This window comes from Melampsora larici-populina, assembly GCF_000204055.1.
Source record: "Melampsora larici-populina 98AG31 unplaced genomic scaffold MELLAscaffold_3, whole genome shotgun sequence".
NCBI classification, from domain to species: Eukaryota; Fungi; Basidiomycota; class Pucciniomycetes; order Pucciniales; family Melampsoraceae; genus Melampsora; species Melampsora laricis-populina.
This window is the reverse complement of record NW_006768767.1, coordinates 59,155-75,327: the sequence shown is the minus strand read 5'-3', so window position 1 is coordinate 75,327 and position 16,173 is coordinate 59,155. Positions and strand designations below refer to the sequence as shown.

The following is a 16,173-nucleotide window of genomic DNA, read 5'->3' as shown; positions in this document are numbered from 1 at the left end:
AAGAGGTCGAAAAGATACAATTAGGCTTTGTTCCACTTATGTTCGAATGGAATGTTTCGAACTTACCTTGTGTTGTAAAGGACCCACGTTGGGGTTTTCAACAACCTTTTTTGCAAAGGTTGCTAAGGCCAGCTTGTCCGGCTTGCCACGTCTCGGCCAAGGATGCTCGTGGATTCCCGAGTGCCTTACAATCCCCCATGATGAGGGAAGGTGCTCATCAACCCAGCAGATTGTACCAACACAAGGTACTAGCCTGAGATAATCGGCACACTGAGCCGCAGGGCACTTATGAGATCTGTTCACTGTAAACATCATTCAACTTCCCCAATTTGGCAGAGGAAAATGATTAATAGTACAGTTTTTCATAAAAGAATCTAATACTGCACACCTGGGCCATTTCACCCACACTACATATGTGCAGCAAGCTAAGTCAATAGTTGTCTATCATGTACATACAGGTCTGCTCAGTTTTTTGCCCATCAGAATAAATAAATCACATGTTATACCACATGTAACTTTTTCAACTTTGAAATTTTTTTCCCAAAAATTCACTACATATAATTCTGTAGCTGCTCAGGCAATATTGTTGAAGCTATGTCTTAGTAACAGAAAGTGTGTTACATGCAGTTGAGTTGATGAGATCACACCAAAACATTGAGTCAGTGTATGTAGTCAATCTTTTGGAAGCTTTTTTCAATCTGAAAGAAGTTACAGCATGTATTACATATGAATAACTTGTCCTGATGAGCAGATAACTGAGCAGAACTGTATGTACATGATAACCACATATTCACTGAGCCTGCTACACATATGTAGTGTGGGTGTTATGGCTCAGGTGTGGAGTGATAGACCATTTTATGACAAATCATACTCCCAATCATTTTTCCCTGCCCACTTGGGGAACCCGAATAATGTCTGCAGTGGTTGCAATCAAAGTGAACCAGTAGTAAGTTTATTTTTCAATAAGTGTCACAATCACAAGGGTCAAAATACTTACTTTGTTTGCCACTCGACTCTCTTGCTGTTCGAAGTTGGAGGAGCCCCAAGGAAATCACAATCGCGGTTGTTGCACATGGTGACACCTAGGCAAGTAAAGCGAACTGTTCGCCAATCACAGCCTTCTTTCTTACCCCCGCCAGACGTGGTACTAGAGAAACCAAAAGTACACCAGTTGGTGAACTTTTGGCCTGGTTGCTTGACAAAGATTGTTGAGCCGTTTGGAAGTAATGGATAGCCTTCCGAATCCAGAGTGGTGCCGTGATCAATGAAGGTGGTGAATGATGGGCGGTCCAAAGGTAAGCTGAATGTCTTTTTGCCTTTTTTGCCTTCTTTCTTGGCTCGACTGGTGGATGTACTCGCTTTGCTTGTAGTCTGAGAGTATACTACATCTTCGCGCTGTTCTGCCTCGTGTAAGCCAATGTCCTGTTGCCAGGCGATGGAAGCCCATTCACGGACACTGTGAGATTCGAAACCGTCTTCAGATTGGTCGCATTCAAAGTCGTCGTTGAAGCTCTCTTCAAAGCTTTCGTCCTCAGAAGCAGAAGCAGAATCTTTATAGCAGTCGGACCCTTCGGACGCCTCACCGTTACTGCTCATCGTTTCTCGCCGAAGATGGATGATTAAGAAAAGTTAAAATATTATGAAGTAATAGAATCGAGTGAAATAGTTGAAAAAAATCGATTGAAATAGTTGAGTTGAAAGAAAGATTATAAAAATATTAAGAAGTATTGAAAAGTAAGAGATTCAAGGGGAAATGTTGCTTTCGAGAATGATAGTTGCAGTCAAAAAAAGTGATTTCGATTATTAATGCAAAAAGGATTCAATTCGAAAACGATTTCTTTGGATTCCTTTGGATTCCTTTAAGAAATTATAATGATAAAGTAGAAATTATAATGAATGTAGGTTTGATTTGATTATGATTTCGTAGCAAAGCGAAACAACAATAGGACGAGAACAAGAAACGACCTTGGGTTTGTGAGTGGTGGTCCACCTTTAGTGGGTTCCAAAACGTCTCGAAACAACTTTCGAAAACAGCAATCATGCCCAGTCACCACCTTCGGTGGCCGACCCTTGAAATGGAAAGACATTTGAGTCTTTGCTTTGGATCTGAGTGGTCGTGTTGGAGGTTGCCAATCATCCGTTCCCGAAAACGGTAAATGCTTGCGAGCAGTCAGTTGGAAAATTAATTTTTCGACACGGGCAATTTCGAAGTTTGCGATGATCGTTTTGCGACCTTTGAAGAGGTCTGTGAGGTAACAGTTGTAAAATTGGAGAATGGGGTGGTGTCTTAGACTATTGCGCACAATGTTTTTTGCGCACTTTGACATTCGGTGGTAGTTGTCTGGGAATTTATATGCTGTATGCACATGTAATTCAATTTTCAGTGCCTTAATGCCCGACTGTTTTTTTACATACAATCTGAAATTTGGGTTTGTACGTAAATTTTCACTTTAATGGGGGCAAAATGCATTTTCCCGAACACCACTTTTTCCAGACAACATCGTCCGCGAATTATCGGTCGGAAAAATACACGATCCCATTAAATATTTCGAAGCTCTCTAGAACCGGCATGTGGAGAGATGTGGAGACCATGTTATATGGAGGAAAATCCATAGCACAGCTGCGTGTGGATAACAGCTCTTCAAACAGCGCAGTTTACCGAACAGCCTCGTTGAAATAGATAAAAAGCATTTACATACTTGTGTAACTCCCGATTTCTCCCTCTCTCTCTCAACGACTCGTTCGTTTACCGCAAAAGGAATACGTTGAGTTTATGTATCACCGGAGACCACCCGTATTCATCCTTGTCAACCTTGATCTGATTCACAAACACATCTTCGGCGAGGGATCCGATTATCCAAGTGATAGATGTACAAATGTATGCAAGTCCCCTCATCTGTTGCACACATCATCCTACAAATCATCATCTCAGAAATTGGCTTGAGACACTGGGAAACAATTTTGTCACCTCTCCCACATATTCGAATATGGCAAAGTTCTTCCTTGCCCCAGTGAAGCAAATTTTACCAAACCCTTGCTAGACTTTTACGGTACTCAAAGCAAGTATGTACGCGTACATACTTTTTGCTACATAGTTTTTTTTGGCGGGGAAAACGAGTCCAAAAGTATATTCGTTTTATTTTCCCCGCCAAAAAAAAGTATATACGACAACTATATACGTGTAACTATGTAGCTTTGAGTACCGTATTTGAAAGTTTTGGAGTCTCTCCAGTCCTCTCGCGCCTTATTTGACAGTGACCTGTACAAACCCTTTTCAGTGTTTGGATACCATTTGGATTTAATACGCTTTTGTATGGGAAAGCTAGATGATGGGATTCATGCCATGAATATTCTGATTTGTCTTAACCGTCTATGTAATAAACAGGTGGCGCGGCTCAGATGACCCTGCCCAATTATTTAAAAGTCATCGACCAAAAACGTGGACATGGGTGAAATCAGAAATAAAAAATTCACGCTTAAATTTGAAGGAGAGGCCTCTACGGAATTGAAACGTCAGATTAAAGATAGTAACTTTGATCAGATGACATCAATGAAAGATTTTTTCATCTTTCAAATCACCACAACTTTCACATAGTCAACTTGTTAGACCGGGTTTTTGAGAGTTATAGAACGTATCATTGGAAAGAATAGGGCACAGCAACTTATCTAACTCAGTGAATTAGACGGATCATAAGCAAATCATCTAGATTATTAAACACCGCAGAACAGCCTCCTGCATATTATGATATAATATAGTAAACAAATGAAAGAGCTGTTTGCTCAATAGTGGGCAGCAATAATTTCGGCCTTTGCACTTTCCTGTTCCCCGGGGTCTAGCCGTTCTAAGCATCTATAAAGAGATACATCCAACACCCCCTCTCTGATAAGTGATCCTACGAATAAAAGAATAATCACGACGATTTATAACAAGTTTTAATCCATCATTATGAAATCTATTTCTACTATCATATTATCCTTCTTAATCATTTCTCGCACTCATGGGTTACCAATCAAATCAAAGTCATACACCAACGGTCACGATAATCATTACCATGGTAAAGCAACTTGGTTTCATCCTGATCTAGGAGCGTGTGGTGATTATGATACCGATGATGATGCAATAATTGCTATCAACGAAATCCAAGTTAAATCCTCTTTGCTATTATCAATCAACCCTGTTCCAAAAATTTATTGATTGATTGATTGATTTTTTAAAAATGATAGTATAAAGATGGAGAATCTTGTCAAAAGTCTGTCAAAATCACTAATCCAAGAAATGGTCATTCAGTCAAAGCAAAAATCAAAGATTTAGTTGGGTGTTTCTCTTTTATTTTCTTCTAATTCAAAGGATTTTTATACTTATAAGAATATTGTTATATATGTAGTGTAAAATTTGTCCATATGGTGGTTTAGATTTAGCAAGTAGTGTTTTTAAAAAATTAGAAGATTTAGATAGAGGTGTACTTTCAGTTAAGTTTTTATTTTTTATTTTTTTGCTCATTCATACATTCTTTTATAAGAACATATACTAAACCTTTTTTTGTCATTTTTTTGAATTATCAGATTGATTGGAAATGGGATAATTAATATCTTTCAATATCAAGCTTCTATCTTAAGATAAAAATGGCCCAAGTATGAGCCCTATTATGTGTTCCACGTATCAAGAAATCTTAGTTTCTTCATTTTTCTTTTTTCCAGCTTTACACGTTCTCTGCTTGCAAGCTCGCGCCGCCAAAGAGCACTTGGACTTGGTCAACTTGGGTTTTGTTCCCACATTCCTAATTTCACTCTCCTATTTTTAACCAAATTATTGATTAACTTTGTTATACTTCATTTTGAGCCAAATATGTTCATCCATGCAACTGGTCTTCATTGATCAATGTATCATTATTGATTCTTTTGAATTAGAAATGTGCTGATCCTTTTAAAGAATGATGCTCTTCATATTATTATCAATTGTTTGCCCTTTCAATGGAGCTTCACACTGGAGAACAATTGTTACCTTCAAATGCTTTTAATTGATTATGCCATTTGTATTATCGTTATTCTTTGTTTTGGATGCAGTTTCACAGCCAACATCAGTCGTGCTTCTCTTTTGTGAGGCATCTCAGCTAACCCCGCATGATCTGTGCATTTGCTTGGTCACTCAAAGAATATAGAGACTGTTACAATCTCAACCTTCTTCCATACATATTATTTATTCCTCCATCCTCTTATCTTGTTGTCTTACAATTCACTTAACCTTCCATTTATGTTTTTCAACATCTATTGAGAATTAAATTGTTGAAACCAACAAGCAAGAGTACATAAACTAAATGCTCAACACCACAAAAATTAAGCCCTGCATGTGATTTCAACCTCATATAGGGGAAACATTACAGCTTGTAGTAACATTGAGAATAACAGTGGTGAAAACTTTGGACAGGTTAAAAATATTTGTAAATGTACAATCTTCAATTTGATACTTAGGTCCAAGCACACTTCACCTGTTGTGGGCATATCTGAATGTTCTCTAGTAATGATGAAAATGAACAAAATCGATTTGTCTCTAAGAAGAATGAGCTTTGACATTTGTTTTACTCATTATCAAAAAGATTCCTTCATATAATCCATCAGAAATGTAACTTAATGACAGTGAAACTGAAAATGATCAAGGGATCTGCTGAAATTTTAATTTTCTTGTTTTAAATCTGTATAACAAGATCTTACTATTTATGGTTAAAAATGTTCTAAACAAAAGGAAATCCTGAAACCAGCACATTTTGTTATCTCTGAAATAAGAATCATATTTCCTCAAACTAGGTTTTACTTTGCACTTTAGAATGTTGGTGAGTCATTCATCAAGATTGTGAAAAGATTTCAATTTTTTGAAGCTTTGAAGAAGTCAAGAAACATATACTCTTTCACAACTCATCTGAATTAGACCAGAAGGTGAAAATGGTGCAGAAACTGCCCCAGAGAATGTTCTTCCTCAAGAAAGATCAATTCAAATGACACCTACAGGAAAAATTCTGAAAAGTGTGTCTATAAAGCTTTTTGTTGATTTGCAAAGTTGTCATGAATTGAAATTACAAATTATACTCACCCTTTTCAATTTCCAAGATCCCAAAACTCAATAATTATACTCAAAGGTCAGGCTTATGTGTTTGGAAGTTTTAACAAATTGATCATTTGTGTTGAAAACTGACCAGTGTAGCTTGAAAGACAAAGGCTTCTGATACCTGCGCGCACCTTGGTGTGAGGGACACCAGGCAGGCAAACCGCACATGTGCGGGTGCGTTTTACACATCGCCGCCGTTGCCGCAGTCGACAGCCCTGAACAGCACTCACAGTATCTAGCCGCCATGCGAACACTTGCAAGGTGAAGGCACTCACTGAAGTTATTGAGAAGATCTCGCAAAGGCACATTCAAGAAGTAGACAGATTCATCAATTATATCGTTTCCTCATATGTTATCTAATCAAAGTTAGTTTCCCAAACTTTCAACAAAAATCAAAAACTCATGCATCATAAATCATAAATATTAAAGCTCCTTCATGTAATATATGATAATCGTTATCATCCTCAAGAGAAAGAGGGAGAGAGAGAAAAAGAGAAAAAGAGGATCAAAGTACAAAAAATTAAATAAAATCATCATTATAATAAAAACTAACCAAAAATAACTAAGCAGAATAAAATCAAAAAGACAAAAAAAACAATTAGAAAATAAATAAAAGTGACATTAAACGATATGATTATTATGTGCTGCTTTGCAGGGTTTGAAAAAAAATCAAATAGGAGTAGAAATTAATTGGACTTGAAACTTAGGGCAGACTGAAGAAAAATAGAGAAGATGAAGAGTGGTAAGAGCATGTGAGGAAAGAAGTTCTAAACATTCAAATCTCCACTTCGTAAAGCTTTACCGTAAGCAACTGCCTCAGGATCCTTTTTAACTATGAACGATTGATAAAAACATGAAAAAGAAACATAATCAGAAACCGATTATCAAAACAAAGATAAAGTTGAATCAACTTACCACGACCCTTAACTTCCTCATAAACACCTTTCAACTTATCACCAATCGGTACTTTCTTCTTCTCATGATCATCTTCTTCAGGAATAGGAGTTTCCGAAACATCCATAGATTTACGTGTTACATCCATCGATTTACGAGTCGATGCATCTAGTGATTTTCGTCCGGGTACCTTTTCACTAGATCTACCAAATCTTCGAATACTAAGACGAATCTTTCGTCCCATTCCTTCACCAGTTCCAACACTAGGTTGGTTTTCTTTACCTTCTACTACATCTGTTTGGGATTGAGTAGTAGGGAAGGAAAGAGTGCTGGGGGCTTCTCCGATTGGTGTGGTTGAAGGTTCGAGTGGTGCAGTGGCGGGTTCGGCGACGGCTGGAGTTGTTTCCGCTGGAGTTACGGTTGGCTCTTGAGCTGTCAAATCAATGGGTAGGTTAATACGGTATAGAGAATTAGACATAAGTGAGATGATTGAGCTTACCAGTGGATGGAGATGCCTCAGGAAGACCTGGAACAGGTTCAGAAAGACCTGGTTCACCGCCAGTGATAGGGCCTACAACCGCTGTCTCTACAGCTGGTTCCTCTGGTTTCACTTCGACAGGAGTCTCTGGAGCCGCAACAGGAGCTTCTTGGACGGGTGCAAGAGTTTCTTGGACAGGTGCAGGAGCTTCTTGGACAGGTGCAGGAGCTTCTTGGACGGGTGCAGGAGCTTCTTGGACGGGTGCAGAAGCTTCTTGGACGAGTGCAGGAGTTTCTTTAACAGGTGCAGGTGCCTCTACAATCGGGGCAGGAGTGGCTTCGACAACCGGAGCGGGGGTGGTTTCAACAATTGGTGCAGGAGTGGCTTCGACAATCGGTGCAGGTGGTGCTGGAGTAGGTTGAGCCACTTCAGCTGGTGGCAACTCTTTTGTTGCCGGCACGGGTTCTTCGACAGCGGCAGGTGCGGTTTCAGCTGGTTCCGGAGTTTGAGGGAGGGCAAGGTCAGAAGCGCTTGCTAGAGGAAGTTCACCAGGTACGTGGAGTGTCGCATCGGTGGAGATGGGCTCAGCCGCAGTAGGAGTCTCTTCTGGAGTAGCAGTAGCAGTAGGAGCTTCTTCTAGAATGGCAGCAGTAGCAATCGGATCAACTTCAGTTCCGGTAGCAGCAGGAGTGGCGACTGGTGTTTTGGTCGTCATAGATGGCATGCTGGGTAACTTAGCCTTGAGGGATGATATAAGACCAGGCATGATGAAGTAGTAATGAGTTCTAAGAGGTAAGATAGTTGAGAGTAAAAGTAAAAGAGGATGAAGTGAGTTGAGGTGATAATGTAAAGCGAAGGAAGTGCTTTTAAAGGTAAAGAGAGAAGTAAGGTTTCAGATAAGAGAAAAGGAAAAGAAAAGCCAAAGTATGATGATGTAATTTATACTGTTGATCTGACGCCAAAAAAAAACTTTAAAACTAGTTTTCAATTTATGTAAAACACTCAGCCAAGGTATGTAAAGAGTTGAGGATGTGATCGAAAAATGTAAGTCTGTACCTGTAAAAGATAGTTGATCGTTTAAGTCAGGTACAAGATCGTCTTGGGAATAGATACTGATACTGATGGCAATGGATATTATTAGAATTAGAATAATGATAAAATGTTTTCTGAAGAGACTCTATCAATGGTTCTTATACGAAAAAATTGAACCTGTTGACTGAAAATTCAATCTTTCTTTTTGGTTTGAAAGAGTCTACAATTTGGTATGATATCAAAGAAAGACCGTGCGATTGATGATTGAAGAAGTTCGTTTTAATTGATTTCTTGGAAAAGTAGAAAACTCTGGTAAAAATCAGTTCAATTCGACTTAATCCAACATCAAAACTCATGTCTGTGCTTTGGGTTATCAAAGAACATTTCTTCTGATCTTCTCTCATTATTCCTTCTTAGGAGTAACTTACGGGTGTTTGAAATGAAAACTTATTCTCACATTTCTCTTTCATCCTCGAAGCACGTCGTTGCTATCCTGACAAGCGGTCTTTTGCCACATCTCCTTTGGAAAAGCGTTCTGTTTGATGAATTCTGACGTAAAGTGAAATATACTCATCGAGATGTGCTCGTAAGACCCACGGGTTCTCAAGCCCTTTTAGAGAGGAAGCATTGAGAATGGGGGAAACGCGAGTTTTGAGTACACTCACAGTCCAAGCTCTCAATCATCAATCCGGAATGAAGACCCTATGTGAGTTCGTAAAACTTGCCTCAGTTTGAGGTATGAATCTCATGAAAGCGTTGACAAAGAATGCGTAGATCTTGATCCAGACAAGAAAGTTGGATGGACACAAAATGCGAACAGGAGGTATACATGTATGTATGGTGGTAGAAGGTGGAGAAGGGACTTGATTCTCCACATGAGTCAAGTCAGAGAGATCATTCTCAACAGGTCTCCATCCACCCTGCCCCCGTTGCAGGTAAAGTGATCTCAATCGATCAACAGAAAAAGTCACAGCTAACTCAGGCTCTACTTGATCGATAAAACTCTCCATCGACATAAGTTTTTGGGGAAGATAAACAAGTTTATCAACGGCTCTGAATCTGTCTGCAGTGCACGTTGTAGTATATGGCTTTTAGCATTGCAGCCTGGTGGCATTGAAAAGGAGATCAATCTTGTTAACAACTGACATTCTCGTGGTGGGCGCGGGCTTTGGATTTGATCAGGTGCGTCCCCTACAGGATACAACGTACATGCTGTCAACATCAGAGCTGGGATAATGACAATTAAATAAGCAGAACAAACCCATTCCATGAATCATGGATATCATTGAACAACGTGATGACGAAGATATATTCTATGTAAGCTGATTGAGCAATTGGAGTGTCATTGAGCTCCAATAATTCCCAAGAGTGAGAATCATCATCTGGTTCCAACATAGACTTTTGAGAAGCAATTTGCCTAAAAAGCCCTTCAAGACTGACAGTAACAGGTACTGTCTTCAAGATTTTGACAGCAAACTTTCCAAAAGATAGACCCTGGTCCCAAGACGCGCCTGGGGCACTGGCAGTCCCAAATGATGGCCAATCCCTGCATGTCCGCTAAAATGAATTCTCAATACCTCTAAAAGATATGAAGGAAAAGTTAAACAGAGTCCGGTTTTTGAAGATTCAAAATCTGTTTTCAATAATGAATAAATACAATCATAAATAAATACAATCATAGATAGATATAAATACATAAATATCACACATTGAATTCTATAGTTCACATGATACATAAAAGATCTCATAAATATTTCTTGAAAGTCCACCACTCAGAATAAAATACAATCACAAGAACCCAGATCACCTGATAAATACAAATAAATAATACATACATCAAAGTTTTGATTTCAAGAACAAGACTCTTATGAGAGAGCTTTGTCTGTTCATAATTGTGCATGACTTCTCTTAGTCTTAGTAGAGCCAGAAGTAGGTTGGGTTGTAGGATTTGAAGTTATGTAAACCTTCCAAGCAGTATGCATGAGTACCACAAAGGCTTGTCCTTCAGGACTTTGTTTACCAGGTGATCCATCAAATGCAGCTTTTGAATTCCAATTTAATGGATCTACAACAGTAGAAACACTTCCAGTCTTTGGATCCAGATGTTTTTCTAAGATTGTTTTTCTGGCTGCTTCTACTTTCTGCATTGGTAAGATTGTGTTAAATTTCTTGTTTAGGTTTGCTAGTCGATAAGCTGTTGCGGTGATCAGAGCTGTTCCTGATACTTCTTCAACTAATCAAACAAAGATATTTTGGAATGTAAGAATTAGTTATCATCCTTGTTTTATATTCAAAGTCTTATACGGATTTTTATAACACCTACATGTTTCAGAAGGTTTCTTGTCAAAGTAATTTGGAAGTAAGTTGCTTTTTGGAGATTGAAATTTAAAAGATCCCACAATGATCTCAGAAATCCAACTTTCTAAATCAGTTTTCATCTTGGTTAACTTTCCAGCTAATTCTTTATTCGAGACTGCTTCCATGGTCTGTCTAACTCTCATCATACCAGCAGCAGCCCATCCATTACCGGTACTCCATATACCAGTGTCCTGGAATGAACCTATGATAGAAGAAAAGATTGCGCGTCAGACGTCTTGCTAGCTTTGCATTAAATGAAGATTATCTTACCCTTCAGGATATGTCTCCATGTTCTAGATTTTGGATCGAGTAGAACGTCACGATTATATTTACATTGGAGGTACGAGTTCTCTAATACGGCATAATCCGAATTCATGGCGCCCAGGTAAGCAATGAAAGGAGGGACCATGTGAACAAAATCAGACCTGAGATTTTGACGAAACGATAACCAACAATTAGTCTCACTGGACCTTGGAAAAGAAGAATGGGAAAAAAATGTGGCATTGACTGACCAGTATTGGACCTCAGATTCACGTTGAGAGATAGCCCCATTCTTATCCTTTGGAACTTTAGTAATCAAATGATCGTATTGTTCTTGTGCTATCTTTAAATAATCATACTTGGGTTTCTTATTGGCTCGTTTTGAAGCATTATCTAAAACCAAAAGTGGAACTCCAAGACTAGCAGGATCAGCAGCTGCTCCATCCGCTTCAATGATCGTTGTAGCATTCTTTGCTCGTTTGGCTAAGAGTGAATCTACTAATTTAAATAATGGTTCTGGTTGCCAAAGTTTTGATGTCGGAGTAGTTGGTAATGGAAGACTTGCTTTTGGTGCAAATACACTTAGTTCGGAATTTCCGTTGAGTTGTAACATCACTTCTGCATATGTTCCGTACTCCCAACTGTAAAAAAATGACGAATGATATATTTGCTGGGTCAGTAACTCTTATAACTACATCGCGGGCAAGATAGTTTCAAAACCTCGTTCAAGGTGTGATTTTGGAGATTATTCTGAACTCTAATCCAAGATGAATGATACAGTCTAACCCGCGCTGTTGTATACCCGCGCATATGCATATCCAGCCAAAATGCATAGGTTTTGGTCTCCACCACGCTGGTGCGGGCCAAAACAAGATTTTAATTGCATATTGCATGATGCATAGGGTCAAAGCAAAAAAAATTATATCTTGGAAGCGGTATTGCATAGGTCAAACCCAGTGATGTGGTGGTGATACTGACAAAAAGCAACAGCAGTTGTGCTTTGGAATGATCAGCAAAGTGATATCACCCACCTCACACGATCTTCGGCTCCCTTAGATCAATTTGCATCTTTTTTCATCATGCCTGCTACTGAAAACAAGGAATTAGCTCACATAGAGGGCACTGGTACAGCTTCTGGTCTCAAATTGGACAACTCTTTGCAGAAGTATGCCGAGATGCTTGAGTCCGAGCTGTTTTTTGGTAACAAAAAACAAGTGGCAATAACTGATTTCTTCCAACGTGTGACTATATCTAACACTTGATTATTGATAGCCTTCAAAAATACTTCAATTTCTTTCTTTTTGTACATGTCGTACCAAATAAGCACAAGTCCTCAAAAGTTATTGTTTGTTGACTGTTTTTTGTAACACATTGTACTTGATAAAGCATGTTCTTGAAAACAATTGTTTTTGTTTCTTTCTGTACATATCGTACTAAATAGACAACAAATGTCCTCAAAATTAAACACTTTCTTACTGAAGTTTTCCCACCTTCACCCTCTCTTGTCCCATATGGGTGGGGTAATACAATAACCGTACTAATGCATAATTCTATGCAATACACCCCAAAATCTAAATGCATATTTTTATGCATTTTGGGGGTGTAGGTCAAAAAGCATAACCCGTCTAATTGCATAGGAAAGTGAGTCTCCCCAAATTATGCATTAGCGCGGGTTAGACTGTATGTAGTTCTTGAACCAGATTACTCTGAACAAGGTTTCAAGTGGGGTTTCCCGCAGGATTGGGACTGAGGTGAAAGTGACATGGACATTACCTGTGATTGCTTATACAACCAAGTACTTCATACGCAAGATTGATCGAAGGCTGATAATCAGGCTCCTTAACAGCGTCAATCTGATACATAGTACTCAAGAAAATGTAAATATATAATGGAAAATAAATCATTTTGGAAAATGATATGATAAGTTGGTATCGATCACTGTTAACCTAGCCACGAGATGATGATATAAAGGGTATAACTTTCCAAATCGTAGAACAGAAAGATACCAATATGTAAGTAGATAAATATATACCAAAGAAAGTAGTTACTTCAAGCAGAGAAAGAATTCAAAGGTAATGGAGACTCTGATGCTGTGATTGCATCCTTCTAGAGCCACACACGTGCGCCTTTTATACACCGGAAAGGCCTCTCCTGGTTCATCGCATGGGATAACAAACCGGTATGGAAAGTCCACAAAACCAGTTTTGGCAAGATCATGGGGGTCACAATTTTCCTGTCTGGCATATGTTTCAAAGTCGAGGTTCTGAACGCTGAAGATAAATCAAAAGGCGCCACATCGACCTCTTCACAAACCCAATTTGTGCAATGTTTGTAAACCAAGTGAGGATAGTATACTACAATTCAAAGATGTGCCATTTGTATGATAAGTCTCTTCGAACTTACATGTAAGCTGAATTTCAGGAGACAGAGCGTTGACTTTGATACCGAGAACACTTTACATCTCACCTTTGGTGTGGCTGGGCTTGTCGCTGTTTCAATGAAACGAAAATGCACCGATTTGATTCAGTGATGTCATCAAGCGAACCAGCATTTCGAATTCAAAAATGTGAATCAGAATCCCTTTGCTCCAGCTCATCCTGTTGCTAAGGTTTTACTCAGAACATATATCCTTGCACCTACGTCAACTTACACCACAATTTGTTGTTGAGCTTTTTAAGCTTCCTCAAGAAAACCTCCGTCTGACATGAACCTAACATCGAAAGAAAACAGCTTGGCCTCGACAAAGATACAATGAGGCTGAAGTTTAAGTCACTGGAACTGAGTCTTGCAATGAAGTCTGTTCCATGGAAGAAGGTCTTAGGGGCATTGGCACTGGAATGAGTTTCATGGGTGTGCACTGTGTCCGACTGATTCTGATTCTAAATGGCTCAGAGATTGTCCTCAAGCCAAAAACGCATGGGCAACTCTACTCTACTTGTACTTCACACACATTGTATGTCCATATGTAGCCTCACCTGTAATTGCACATTTTTGGACTGATTTTTCTTTTTGTCTATCTTTCTCTCTTAAGGCATTGGTAGATCATAAACAATATGGGCAGATAGAGTGAAACAGATATGAGGCAATGAGCAGACTTAAATAAGCCTTACATAATGCTTTCAGGATGTACTATGAAAGCACTACATGGGATTTGGTTAAGTTTGGGCAATGGTGATCAGTAAGATTCCTAGGACACAGTATGGATGCAATGGATTAAAGGAAATGTTTGACTGTCTCTATGCTTTGTTGGCAATCACAGAGCAGGTCAATAGGCTGTTTGAAACAGTTTAGATATGAGTTGAGTGGTACATGGACTGATCTTAGTTGTGTTATGGTGGCTGGAAGTATGATGCTTGTGCAGATTAATCCATCAAGGTGTTTCTTGGCAACGTCGGGCCGTTGCGTTGCGTTGTGAGCAACTGCTTGTTGCGCGCAACGCTGTAGAACTTATAACCCAACAAGGGTTATACAGAGCTGGAAGAGGATAATCTACTAATAAAATGACTAGTAGAAGTTGTCTAAGGACTGCTCTTCTAAAACAACACAATCAGAAAGAGCTCTGTTGTATTGAGTACTGATAAGGCACCAGAGAAATATAACTTCACATGTAATTTTAACTTCAAAAGCACACTTTGTATTACTATCAACACTGCTATAGTGTTATTCCCAATTGATAACTGAAAAAAAATAAGCAATATCTGATTGATATTATTCCCAATAAGTCTTTATGACTATAAAACTAAAGTAAATTTCTCTTTATAACTGTAATAAAGGGCGTATTTAAGTGAACAGGTACTATTAAAATAAGTTTATGATGATAAACAAAATAATAATGGCGTAAATGATAAAGAAAAAAAGGGGAACAACAGTCCCAAAACCCTCTCAAAGTATATATAACAATGTACTAGAACTTTTACAATGGTCAACAGCCTCAAAACCAATCAAATCCGCCCAAAATTCCCTAAAAACCCTATGATGACGCAATGTAATGGTTTTGTTACTAATAAATGATGTAATTTTCACAGCTAAAAGTGATCAATGACGCAATAATATGATGTACAGCACTTCTTATGATGAATACAGGTGATTTTTTTCTTGTAAACTAGCTGAAAACCAATTTTTGAGATTACGAATTTTTTCAGATGTGCTCCAATTTTTGATTACTAAAGTGCATCTTGTAGCCCACGTGTTACTGATCATTTCTGACACCTACATGACCTACTTCTGATGAGTGATGAGTAAGATATTGAGTTGTGAAGTTAAGGTTTTTAGTGTTACATATGACTTGTGACTGTAAATTCGAGATTCACACCAATTCTTTATTTGCCTTATAACTTTTTACACACACCTCCGTTACTAATGATTTAAAGTTTGTACATTATGTAATCCACTCTTCTGCGTTGAATGAGCCATCTACCAACCTATTCTGACGTCATTTGACATATGTAATTAGCTGAAAACCTCCATTTTCCACGAATTTCACCCATTTTCTTCACTTTTCACAGCTACTACTATCTTTTTCTTGCTCATGTAATATGACATCATCATCTATAGCCTTAAAAATCCCGGAAAATCCTCTTGGCAACCTTAAATTCCATCACTACCACTATTACACAACCAAACTACACGTGTACCTCTTGTTTACCAACTTCGAAAAAGTGCTTTTTTCCTAATAACTTCTGTTTCTACTTATCAACCTTGAAGATTAAAATTGTCATAGTATCGTATAATGTTTTTCTTTCATATTCTAACCTCATAATACCCATAACTTTATTTTTACTAACCTAAAAACCATTTTCCAACCTTTATACCTATAATTTCGAATTTTTCTTATGTTTTTCTTTCTTTCTTTTTGTAATAAATTTGTAAGTAAACTATAATGATCTTAATATATAATGTGAAATAAAATGATGTAATGTTGACCTAATGACCAATACATAAGCCTACAAGAGCTTCAATTGATCAAAAACCTCCATTTCGAATTTTCTTTCCTGCTGATCCTGCTAATAAACTGGTAAACATGGTAAATTGTGAATTTTTTAATTGATCT

The 16,173-nt window shown here is 38.3% G+C and overlaps 4 protein-coding genes across 4 annotated transcripts; 2 read left to right on the top strand and 2 right to left on the bottom strand.

Annotated features, from left to right (window-relative positions):
- Window positions 1-3,946: 3,946 nt before the first annotated feature.
- MELLADRAFT_124025 (uncharacterized protein) lies at window positions 3,947-4,587 on the top strand (the record flags this gene model as incomplete). Its single annotated transcript, XM_007405386.1, has 4 exons — window positions 3,947-4,144; window positions 4,225-4,311; window positions 4,386-4,469; window positions 4,564-4,587. 4 exons carry the CDS (start codon window positions 3,947-3,949, stop codon window positions 4,585-4,587), a joined length of 393 nt encoding a protein of 130 aa, XP_007405448.1.
- A 2,280-nt stretch (window positions 4,588-6,867) lies between these two features.
- On the bottom strand, window positions 6,868-7,238 carry MELLADRAFT_90743 (uncharacterized protein; the record flags this gene model as incomplete). Its single annotated transcript, XM_007404859.1, has 2 exons — window positions 6,868-6,932; window positions 7,016-7,238. The coding sequence occupies 2 exons, from the start codon at window positions 7,236-7,238 to the stop codon at window positions 6,868-6,870; spliced, it is 288 nt and encodes a 95-aa protein (XP_007404921.1).
- An 812-nt stretch (window positions 7,239-8,050) lies between these two features.
- Window positions 8,051-8,248, top strand: MELLADRAFT_90742 (uncharacterized protein; the record flags this gene model as incomplete). Its single annotated transcript, XM_007405387.1, has 1 exon — window positions 8,051-8,248. One exon carries the CDS (start codon window positions 8,051-8,053, stop codon window positions 8,246-8,248), a length of 198 nt encoding a protein of 65 aa, XP_007405449.1.
- A 2,142-nt stretch (window positions 8,249-10,390) lies between these two features.
- Window positions 10,391-11,736, bottom strand: MELLADRAFT_90741 (uncharacterized protein; the record flags this gene model as incomplete). The annotated part of the gene is made up of 4 exons (XM_007404858.1): window positions 10,391-10,737; window positions 10,828-11,064; window positions 11,133-11,326; window positions 11,375-11,736. The coding sequence occupies 4 exons, from the start codon at window positions 11,734-11,736 to the stop codon at window positions 10,391-10,393; spliced, it is 1,140 nt and encodes a 379-aa protein (XP_007404920.1).
- Between the last annotated feature and the right edge of the window lie 4,437 nt (window positions 11,737-16,173).